The 12,121-nt window shown below is 43.8% G+C and overlaps 1 protein-coding gene across 1 annotated transcript; it reads left to right on the top strand.

Annotated features, from left to right (window-relative positions):
- The first annotated feature begins 645 nt into the window (after window positions 1-645).
- Window positions 646-2,520, top strand: LOC110683149 (protein JINGUBANG-like). Its single transcript, XM_021859495.1, has one exon. The coding sequence runs from the start codon at window positions 844-846 to the stop codon at window positions 2,290-2,292; it is 1,449 nt and encodes a 482-aa protein (XP_021715187.1). The 5' UTR covers window positions 646-843; the 3' UTR covers window positions 2,293-2,520.
- The last annotated feature ends 9,601 nt before the right edge of the window (window positions 2,521-12,121 follow it).

Below are 12,121 nucleotides of genomic sequence, written 5' to 3'. Positions count from 1 at the left end.
CAGCAACAACTAGAAGCTTGTCAATGATAAGTTATGAATATTTTATTAGTGATTTTTGGTTATCGAGGTTAATGTACTGAAAAACTAGCTCAACTGGTTCTTTTTCGTGCGATTTCGGTTCATGAAAATTCCATAACAAATTTTGGGTAATAGACTCGGAATACATTTTTAATATGGTTTTGCCCTAACTCTGTGAGACTGTGATCTAGAGATATGTATGTTCAAATTCTGAGGGTAGAGGATCTATAGTAGCCCCTGAGGTTTGCCTGTATGATTGCATCTTACTATTGATTCTGGATGACTCTCTGGATCTACATTGGATATCACGTGAATGAGAAGTTTTGCTTAAAATCTGAGAGGAGTTTACATGCCATGCTAAGGTGCCTAATGATCCACATCTTAAGGTTAATGGTTGATGAGCATGTTGAACTAATGAACTATCCATATCGTTTAGTCTTAGCCATTATGCAGACACAATTATGCTATTTTGATAGGCAGTGGCTCGTCATGTAGGTCCCTAGTGAGGCCTACTGTGCAAAAGCGAGGAAAACCCCATCCCTCCGTTTCCTTTGCCATCTCCATGTCCTCATTAGGACCACATATAGGGTTTTCTCTCTCTTTCTACGTATAATACATGTACGAGGTGTACCCAGACTGCCAATTTTGAACAAATTCCCCCCCTCCCCAACCCATCCTAAAATGAAATAAATTACAAAGGAAATAGAAACAACATAGCTAAGTTTCGTGAAATAATGATTGAACCAACTCTCTGTCATTGAATAAATGCATGGTTTTGCATGCATATATACCCCCTAGCTCCCAAAAACCTAGTTCCAACGCCGCATGCACGCACACACAAAGATTTCCCTAGTTCACATCTCCACTCCTGTTTTTTCTCTTGCGATGGATCGCCAGCTCAGTCACAAGAAAAGCCTTTCTTGCTTCTTTGATGAAGATTTTACAGAAGATCAATCACCCAGCTTTCAACACCTCTCTAAGCATAACCAAAATTTTCTTGCTCGCCTTCATGGCACCCATTTCTACCCTGATACCTCACCGATGATGTCTCAAAGCCCTGAATCATCCTGGTCTCCCTCTCCTTCGTTAACCCCCTCTCATCCTTCTCTTCTCTACTGCTGTATCTCCTCTCTCCGTCGTGATGGTGATATTTATTCTCTCACTGTATTCGGTGACCTAGTCTTAACTGGTTCAAGTAGTCGTCGAGTCTATGCATGGCAGTCACTTGACTGCCATGCAAAGGGTTACATACAATCTAGCTCCGGCGAAGTCCGGGCCATGCAAGTCTATGATGACATGCTCTTCACTGCACATAAGGATCATAAAATTAGGATATGGAACATGAGAACTTGCAGTGGTAGCTTTAGGGCTAGAAAAGTCCTTACCTTACCTTGTGCTAGCCATTTCAAGAGTTTCATTTGTAGGTCTGTTGTCCCACACCATAGGTTAACTGCTAATAAGCCAATTACACCACAACATAGGGATATTATCTCTTGCATGGCTTTTTACTATGTTGAAAGTATTTTATACACTGGCTCATTTGATAAAACTATCAAAGCTTGGAAGTTAAGTGTAAAGAAGTGTATCGACTCGTTTGTAGCTCATGGTGACCACATCAATGACATGGTGGTCAACCAACAAAGTGGCTACCTTTTTACTTGTTCTTCAGATGGAACAGTAAAGATGTGGTTAAGGGTTTATGGTGAACACAGCCATGTCCTTATTAAGGTCTTTAGTTTTCATACCTACCCTATTTATGCCTTGGCTTTAGGTGTGTCACCATCACAAAGGAGTTTCTTGTATTCCGGATCTTCTGATGGATGTATAAATTTCTGGGTGCAAGAGATTTCTACTCACTACAATCACGGTGGAGTCTTAGAAGGGCATCAGTTTGCGGTTCTTTGCCTAGTGACCCTAGATAATTTGGTGATTAGTGGGTCTGAGGACTCGACGATCAGGATTTGGAGGCGAGAGAAAGTAAGATTTACTCATGAGTGTCTTGCTGTTTTAGAAGGGCATAGAGGGCCTGTGAGATGCTTGGCTGCTTCTTTGCAGGACGAGCTTGTAACGAGTTTCTTGGTTTATAGTGCTAGCTTGGATCAGACATTTAAGGTGTGGAGAGTAAAGCTCTTGCGAGAAGTGAAGAAATCCCCTGGCCGCCATAGCAATGGAGATGATGATACGGAAGATACAAATTCTGCAGGGTGTGAGCCTAGCCCTGTGTTGTCTCCTTCATGGGTTAAGAAGAAGCTTCAATGTCGTAGTCTTAAATAGTTCGTTTAATTACAAGTTTTCAGGTTTTATTTGTAATATGTAATATCACTAAGTTAGAATATCCTCTTAGGACGATTCAAATAAAGTAGATTATGCATGTTTATGTAAGCAGTTGAAGTTATTTCAGCAACGAACATGTAGTACGTATGTATTATCAGTCTATTAAATTATGTTCTATTCCATGTAATATTGCACCATTACATATGAATTTAAATTATCAATACAATAAGCTTGTCATGTAATATTGCACCATTACATATGAATTTAAATTATCAATACAATAAGCTTGTTGTCTTAAAACCATGCATTGACCATGAAAGAAATTTTTTTGAGAAATATCACGTCTTCACCCTTACCTTGGAAATTTTTGCAGCATATTTACAGCTCGCAGGTAACCATCCTCAGGAAAACAAATGCATTCGAAGTATCATGTGTATAAAATTATCTTACAAAAACTTATTCTGTCTAAACTTATCTTAAGCTATCAACTTGTGCACTATTAGTATTACTGTTTTGCGCCTGTTTGTCGGAAACCAACGTAAATGCAAAGATGAAGGCATAGTATTTTGGTACTAGTCGGCAAAAGCTCGGCAGATCCCTAAATTCATACAACTGCCATAATACGAAATACGTAGTACTTTTTTGTGGTAGTTCATATTGGCTACATAAGTGATCAAGCAATGAAATATTGAAATGTAAATACAATAACGTTACGTTTCAGAACTTGAGCAGCTTTTTGGCAGATATCATCAATAATATAATCGTATATAATTTCAGTCTTTCAGAACATAATATTGCTGCATCATATAAGATATAGGGATGCAATTTAATCATGGCTATTTGTATCAGATATTAGATATCTATCTATCTATCTTCGTGCTTTCGTCATCGTCCTCTAACCTTAAGTCAATAAACTTTATACTCATACTCATTGATGCTATCTTTCAGAAAAGTCAAGGTACGTACCACACAAAATATTCAATACACGATTGAGCTATTAACTAATAACCTACTCAATGAAACTGCTATCTGTATCTATAAGTATATTGATATGGAAACGAACTAAATAAGGCACGTACATGTACATCTATCTTTTTTTAGCACCATATTAGATCGATTATACTTCATATAATGTTTGTTAGGGCATTTATCTTGTTTATGCTAAATTTAAATATATGTCAATGTGTCCAAAGTCGTGAATTCCCAATATTACTTATATCAACACGTTTATTATGTGAAATCATGTTAGTAGTATATTCGTCTTGATATGTATTTTCTAAGTATCATTTTATTAAAATCTGTAATGCAATATACATATGTTAATGGTCAATGATGAAACTGGAGTTAATACACACTATTACTCAGTGATAGTAACTTGCTAGAAAAACTTTGCTTAACTGCTGAAAAAAAAAACCCCCCCCTCAGATTTTGTTCACCCGATTAATAACAAATATGTCAAATTAATTACTATGTATTTTACTGCATTTTGCCACTTTTTACTCCATTTTTTGTTTCTCCTACGTCTAGATTTTTACTGTATTTAATTTACGTTGCAGGGTATTTAATTGTGTTCATTGTCTTGGCTTGTCAAAAAATAATGACAATAATTAATTTGCATTGAGTCTATGGCCTTAAACTCTTAAAGCTCTTCTCCTCTTTATTTTTCAACTCTTCACCAAAAGTAAAGAATTTCGTCCAAATTTTAATTTAAGAGTGTGTACGTTTGTTGTATTCATTAATAATCTTCCCAAATTGTCAACTTCAAGTCACTTTCACATTTCACTTGTGTTTGAACCAATATCTTCCAACAAGCTTCTAGATATCCTAACAAAAAAGGCAAGATCAAGTGGAGTCATGACACGAGATTTCTTCCGTATATTTTGTCAACTTTTACAATTAATATAATTTTTTTTATCTAGTAATAAAAAACGATGTAAACAACATTTGATTGACTTGGATATCATCCTCTAAAAACTTTTATCGATTAAACTAGCTAGATAAGGTACGTGATCTTCATTATGGTTCATTATGGTGATGTTGGGGGATATGAAGTAACTTTTGGACTAGCTACTAGCTAGTCACCTTTACATCCCTAGCTGCATGTCTATAACAAACTTTTTAATTATTAGTGTACAATCACTAATCCTTATTTCCCCTTGCCTAAAAAAGGGCTACACCCCAATTCCCTTACTCTAGTCTACATTTAATAACTTGTCCTAATCTTTGTGCCAGGCCAATATGAAACTAGAATTCTTTATTTTTTTATTTTATTTTTTTTTTTTTTTGGCAGAAAAATTAGAAACTTTGATATGTCTACTTGTTCACCTTTAAAAATTCTTTGGTTGTTGATAAACACATTGATCAAAAAACCAAATTTAACCTAAGGTTTTGAAAGTTGATAAACCTTGATCAATAACTGTTTCGGGGTTTTCTGATGTCCTGCGGGAGAGTTACAATTCCGAGACTGGAACCGGACGCATGTACCTGCAAAACAAACGGATGCTCCGGATGATTGGAGATCCGCCTCCGACGGTCAAGTTAGTACTTGATTAAGGAGTAATTAATGCGGAAATAAAAGTGATTTGGTCTCTCTAGGTAAGAGTGTTTAATGTGCGTAATCTCCCTTAATGAGGATTAAGGGAGGTATTTATAACCTTGGGAAACGTGCCAATCCTAGGTTTAGGTTAACCTTGGGCTGATTGGGCTTCCCTTGGAAGTTGGGCCTAGGTGGCCGGTTTCTCCATTAGGCATGGAGGATGCCACGTGTCATGACATAATAGGTCCAGGGTGGACGAATAGGCGTGAGCCACGTGGCAAACCCTGACGGTTCCAACTGGGGGACACTTGGCCGGATCTGATTGGCCACGTGGCGCATTCCGATTGGTGGGAGCAAAATCCCCTAATCATTTGCCCCTCACAGGTGGCACGTGACTGGTCACGTGTTACCTGTGACAAATGTCGCACTGTGACAGGCGACGGCCTGCTACAGGTGTCAGTCGGCGAAAGGCCGAGAGATTCTTCCGCCCAAATTTTGAATTTTGGAAGTGACCCTTCGCCTTCTCACTTCGCCTATATAAGGGAGTGTTGACTTCAGTCATTTTCACACTTGAGAACTTTTTGAGAGAACATACGGACCCCTGAACTTGCTCTGACATTTTGGACCCTTTCTGCCTACCGCCTGATCTGACAAGCCGACTGCACGGGATTTTCAGAACTCCATCAACTTCACTCGTTCAGGTAACCGTCGGTTCTCTTACTCTTAATTTTCTCTTTATTTTATTCTTTTTTGAAATGGCACCACGGAAGCACACGACACGACCTAGGTTAGTGATCAGCCGGTCACCGGGGACGGCTGAATCTAGGACTAGGAGTGCCGCCTGCCCTTTTCCGGACCCATCCTTGCCCTTTATACAAAGTCCGACTGTCTCTGTGTCTATGCAGAACATGATGGCCAGAACAAAAAGAACTGCTAGGATTTTGAACTCAGACGGCTCCTCCCACAGGGTGCCGATTAGTGAAACATCTGATCAGGCGCCAGATGTGGAAGTGAACCAAAGCGGCTTGAAAGCCGACAGTTCTGAGGGAGGAGTCAAAGTGACCCCTTCCAATTTTACAGTTGACAAGTCTACATTCTCTCCTGCTCCTTTTAAAGGAGAGGAGGCGGGCCCCTCTGGGAGAGGGGAGGAGTCGTCCTCTTCGGACTCGTCAGAGGACAAATTCGAGTCTAGCTCTTCTGGCCATGCTTCTCTGGACACAGAAGAGAAAAACAGTCGCCTACAAGAGGCGAGGCTTTCTCACGCAGTTGAGAAGGGGGACAATTGGGCGGAGCCATCCGCCTCTTATCGAGAGCAAAATACCCCCTACTACTGCACTGTCCCACGGGGCCGGATCACGGCCATGCAAGAGAAAGTGGGGAGCTTTATTGCGAACCACAAAATGGGCCCCGGCTTTTTAGTGTTCGTGCCGGATCCAGAAGACATAGTCGTCTGGCCGGCTGGTACTAGTTATGATGGCGCCTGCTTTGGCTGCTACGAGGCGGCCATCAAGGCTGGGCTGCGCTTCCCACTACATCCGGCTGTTCAGCGGATCTTGGATGGGTATGAGTTGGGGTTATGGCAGTTAGCCCCGAACTCCTGGGTCAACGTACTCGTCTATGTGGCCGGGTGCGAACTGCACGGGGTTGAGCCAAACTTCGAGGCTTTCGCCCACATGAACTACCTCAGCCGGACCCCTAAGGCAGGCGGTACCGGCTGGTATCAATTGAGAAGCCACAGAGGCTACCTCATGACAAGAGGTAAAGCAAACAAGTGGAAGGACTGGCGAAGCACCTTCCTTATCATTGAGAGTTCAGACACAGAGCTGAACAAGCGCTTCAACAGGTGGAACAGGAATCCGCCTCTTCTTGCAGGCGGCCGCAGCATGCCGCCTGTTCCCCCAAAGCTAAGAAAGAGATCTTGGACAAAGGACTCTTTAAAGTAGAGTCGAGGGTCGACTCTACTTCAGGGGTACGAGAGCAAGTACCCTTGCACTGCGTCCCGAGCTTCAAATGGCTCTACGACGAGTACTTTTTGGCCGCCTGTGGCCTCAGCAGTCGGTGCTCAAGAGGTAGCAGGCCTGTAGAATACTCTGTTTTTCCATGCATTACTGTTATGGCTTTTTATTAACTTTGCTATTTGTTTTTGCAGCGGACGCCATGAGCAATATTACCGCCTCCAAAACTGCGGCGGCCATGTTGCGGGCCTCCATCATGCAACAGTCATCAACCGACTCCCCCAACAAGGGGGCGCCCTTGGTGAGCTTCGAACCTTTCACTCTCTCTTTGGAGTTGGGTTTATGCATATACTGACCGAGTGTTGTTGTTTTTTTTTTTTTTTTTAGACGGGCACTCTAAGAGCCTCTTCTTCCCAATAGCCGGACTCCAAGACCCGGAGGATGACTGTTGCGAGCTCTCCTGGTTCTGCCAGGAAACATGCGGCGCTTGAGAAACAGCCGTCCATTCCTTCTAAAACTCCAGTCGGGCCACCTAGAAGTATGAATTTGTCCTTGTGAATTTTAGACTTGCTCCCTTCTTTACTAGGTCTAACCCGTTTGTTTATGCTTGATGCAGCCGGCCCTCAGGAGCCAGACTTGGTCGAGGTGGCTAAGTCTATGATCAAAGCCGTCCCTCCGGCTGAGAGGGAGGCGGTCAGGGGTGTCGGCACCCTTGACCTAGACGGGATTGCAGGGGTCCTTGCTGAGGTATACTTAGCATATTTTTGGTTATTCAAATTCCAGGACGCCTGTTTTTTGTTTGAAAACTGACGCCTGTTCCCTTTTACTTAGGCCCTGCTCCGAGTGAACGGCCTTCGCAAGCCGCTTGACAGGAAGAACAAAGAGGTAAAAGCTGCAAAAGCTATGACCGCCTCTGACTGTGATAAGGCAATGTTTCAAATTGCCCAAAATGAGGTTCTGACAATTGACATTCTTTATTATCAGGCGCAGGCTACTTCTGCTATCCGGGCTCAGTTAGAGGCGGCCCAGAAGAAAAATAGCGAGCTGGAGGCGACCATCAACAATCTCAAGGCCGAGTTGAGACCTCTTCGCCAAAAAATGTCCTCATACGACACCTTGGAGAAATCCTTGGCGCACGTTAAGGAATGCCTGGTGACCCAGGAGAAGAGTCTTACTCAGGAGCTCTCGGAAAAGGCCGAGCAAGAAAAGAAGGAGCTGGTCCGGGAGATGATGGAAGACTCTGCTCAAATCCAACGCATGACCTGGGGCCGCCTCTTCCCCAATGCCGACTTTTCCTCCTGGGAAAAAACATACCGCCAGTGTTCTGATAGATATAATCAAGAGATCCTGGCGGCTGCTGAGGACGAGGCGTTGGAGGAGGAGGAGCCGGTAGTGGCGCTTGTGCCGCTTGGGGTAATGCATCGAAGAAGGATGCAGCTGAAGCCGAGTCCAGCAAAAAGAGTGCTGACCAGGCGGCAGCTGCTATTATTGAAGATCTGCCCCTTCCTAAACTTTATGTCTTCTTTTCACGGCCTGCGTGTCGTTTGTTTCTATTTACCCGGCCAGGGGGCCGGGGTTCCGAATATTTGGCCGGTCTTTAATGACCGGCTTCTTTTTATGCCAAAATATTTCGTTTTTGTTTTGTTTCAAATTTGTTTAAGTATCGAATACTCTGATATCCAATTGCACACTATACCGACTGTTTTGCATGGCCGATAGTTGCGGACAGGTACGCGGTAGTTAGTCACGCCACCTATGCCCCTGGACGACTGGTTGTCTTGTTTCCAGGCTAAGCGATCAGTCAGCCACTTTAAAGACTGGATCTCCTTCAACCAAGTAGGAAGGTGGTTTCCTACCTGCCTTGTTTGTTTTTTAAGCTAGAGACTCGAGTCGGTCCAGGCCGACTGTTTCCCGCCACATTGTATTTAGTGTGAACAGGCGCTGTATGAACACCTTTTTAGTTTCATACTAAATTTTTAAGGAGTGACCAAGTAAACATAATTGTTACCTAGTCGCCAAGTGACTGAGTAGTAGAGGTATCAAGCGGTGGGTACCGGTTGTTCCCCTTTATTCGCCAATGTTTGTTGGCTATTCACTCTTAAGAGACCGACTATTCTTATCCCAAGTAGTTCAGTCGGTTGGTTGACACGGATGGTTACTGCGAACACTTGTTTGACCTGATTAGTCAGTTAAGTGAGAGGTATCCTTGTCCGGGAAACGGCTACGTGGTTGTCTTGGTTAGACAGTCGTATAGGTGCCGTGTAATGATTTTATAGAACAATGTTCCACCCAAAAGGGAGCTGCTCTCTGCAACGAATTTCATCCGGATGGGTGCCGTCGGACGCCTGCTATAATGTTGGGACAGGTCGAATTGAATTTATATTTGGATCAGTTGGCTTGGCGCCTGGTCTGATCATTTTAGCCATGAGCCTTTGATAGTTCTTGGTGAACTGTGTTATGGGAGAGTAACTGGTTGTGTGGAACAAGCGACGTGCCCCTCTTAAGTAAGAATAAAAATTAAACAGGAGAGTAGCCGACTGTTTGTCAGTAGGCATGCCCCTCTTAGTACAAAATTGAATGAAACATCAAACTTTTATTAAGTAGCCCTCGACTATTTACATCATTCAAAAGAAATATTTCTTAAGATTATCTACATTCCAGGTTCGAGGCAACGGTTGGCCGTCTGGTGTTTCCAGACGGTAGTACCGTCCCTGACCTCTTCATAGATTCGGTAGGGTCCTTCTCAGTTGGGAGTTAATTTGCCAGGCTCATTAGCCCTACCAACTGCTTCCATTTTTCTAAGTACAAAGTCTCCCACTTTGAGTTGACGCCTGTGTACTTTTTTGTTGTATGATCTAGTCATTCTCAAGCGGTAAATTTCATGGCGCAAGACAGCATTGCCCCTCCTTTCTGGGAGTGAGTCTAATGCCAGGCGCATGGCTTCCCAGTTTGCCTCTTCGTCATATAGCATTACTCGAAGAGTCGGCTCGTAGTGTTCTATTGGAAGAACAGCTTCCGCACCATAAGTTAGGAGGAATGGAGTTTCTCCAGTCGCCCCTTTTTCAGTCGTCCTAATGGCCCAGAGAACATGTGGTAATTCATCCGCCCATAGGCCGCCTGCTCGTTCAATCTTTTTCTTGAGACCGTCTGAGATGATTTTATTAAAGGCTTCTACCTGGCCGTTTGCTTGTGGACGGCCGACTGATGCAAAGTGGTGTGCAATTCCTTGGCCACCCAACCAGTTTTTGAGAACAGACGTCTCAAATTGGGGACCATTATCAAAAACCATAGACATGGGAACCCCGAACCGAGTGATGACATTTTTCCAGATGAATGAGATTACATCCTTCGTCTTGATTCCCTTTACAGCCTCCGCCTCCACCCATTTAGTGAAGTAGTCGACTGCAACAAGTATGTACCTCCTTCCGCCTGTAGCAGGCGTATAGGGACCCAGAATATCCATGCCCCACTTAGGAAACGGTAGTGGGCTATGAATGGTAGTGAGGTCAGTAGCCGGTCGGTGAATTAGTTTGCCAAACCTTTGGCACTTGTCACATTTTTTCACCATCTCCATTGCATCCGCTTCTAAAGTAGGCCAAAAGTAGCCCTGCCGCCTTGTCCGTTGAGCAAGCGACCTACCGCCTATATGGGAAGCGCAGTAACCAGAGTGAAGATCGTCTAGTATCTCTCGTCCCTTTTCTGGAGTAACACACTTTAAGTAGGGTTGAAGGTACCCTCTTTTGTGAAGTTCTCCCTTTATCATTTCAAAACTGGCTGCCCGTTTTTTTAGTACTGCCGCCTGGTGATAATCATCCGGCAGGGTACCGTCTGTCAGATATGCCCTGATTGGATCCATCCAGGTTGAGCTTCTGTCTAGGATTCCAATAGGGTCTTCCTCGATGCTTCTCTTCTCCATTACTTCCCAAAAAACAGTTCGAGGAGTATCACAAGAGGCGGATGATGCTAATTTTGAAAGTGCATCTGCCTGGTTGTTTTCTGATCTAGGCACTTGAGTCAGATGAAAATCTTCAAGGGATCCGACTGCTTGTCGTACTGCCTGTAAATACTTGATCATGGCCGGATGGGTTGCTTCGTATTCGCCATTATACTGATTCACTATCAATTGTGAATCGGAACAGGCGTCTATCTTTCGTGCCCCTGCCACCTTGCACATGCGGATTCCGGCTAGTAAAACTTCATATTCTGCCTCATTGTTTGAGGCCTGAAAACTGAAGCGTAGAGCATACTCATACCTGTCGCCCTCTGGCGACTGACATATGACGCCTGCTCCACAACCATTTAAAGTAGAGCTTCCATCCACATATACCTTCCAGACTTGGTCTGGATCTCGAGAATCAGGGGGACGAGTCATCTCAACAATAAAGTCAGCAAAGGCTTGCCCCTTCACTGCTTTTCTAGGCTCGAAAGTAACTTCGAGGCTCTGTATTTCTATGGCCCATTTGATCATCCGGCCTGACGACTCCATGGTGGTCAGTGGCCGCTTGATAGGTTGATCTGTATACACGACGACTGCATGTGCCAAAAAGTAGGGCTTCAATTTTTTAACAGCCATGAAGAGTGCAAGACCAAATTTCTCCACTAAGGGATATCTCAACTCGGCATTCTTTAGTACATGACTAACAAATTAGACCGGGAGCTGACAGCCGTCTCTTTCAGCAAGAAGAACAGCGCTTAACGCATGATCAGAGACGGCCAGGTACATGTAGAGTACTTCTTTGGGCAAAGGGCTGACCAGCCTCGGCAAGGAGTGCAAGTGAACTTTCAATTTCTGGAAGGCCGCCTCAGCATCCGGCCCCCATTCAAACCTTGCCTTCTTCTTAATGGCCTGGAAGAAGTATAAGCATTTGTCGCCTGATCGGCTTAGAAATCTTCCCAAGGCCGCCAGACAACCTGTTAACTTCTGAACCTCTCGGACGGTACGAGGCGACTGCATGTCGATGACCGCCTGCACCTTCTCAGGGTTCGCCTCTATTCCTCTCTGATTGATAAGGAATCCGAGAAATTTCCCAGACTCAACTCCAAATACACATTTCTTGGGATTGAGCATGACATGGTGCCGCCTGAGTGTGGCGAAAGTTTCTCGGAGGTCCGACAGATGATCTATCTGAAGCTTAGACTTGACAATCATATCATCAATGTATGCCTCGACGTTTCTCCCAATCGGATCAAAGAACACAGTGTTTATCATTCGCTGGAAGGTAGCCGGAGCATTCTTAAGACCAAACGGCATGACCGTGTAACAGTATAACCTTGATCAGTGACGAAGGCCGTCTTCTCCTGATCTTTCTTCCATAAAGGAATTTGATGGAAACCAGAG

The sequence above is a fragment of the Chenopodium quinoa genome, unplaced genomic scaffold, assembly GCF_001683475.1.
Source record: "Chenopodium quinoa cultivar QQ74 unplaced genomic scaffold, ASM168347v1, whole genome shotgun sequence".
Classification (NCBI taxonomy): Eukaryota; Viridiplantae; Streptophyta; class Magnoliopsida; order Caryophyllales; family Amaranthaceae; genus Chenopodium; species Chenopodium quinoa.
The sequence above is the reverse complement of the archived record's forward strand: the minus strand, read 5'-3'. Positions and strand labels throughout refer to the sequence as shown.

What these genes read in the sequence shown, in the direction of transcription:
- LOC110683149 (XM_021859495.1), top strand. Translation starts at nt 844, where the DNA reads ATGCACGCACACACAAAGATTTCCCTAGTTCACATCTCCACTCCTGTT.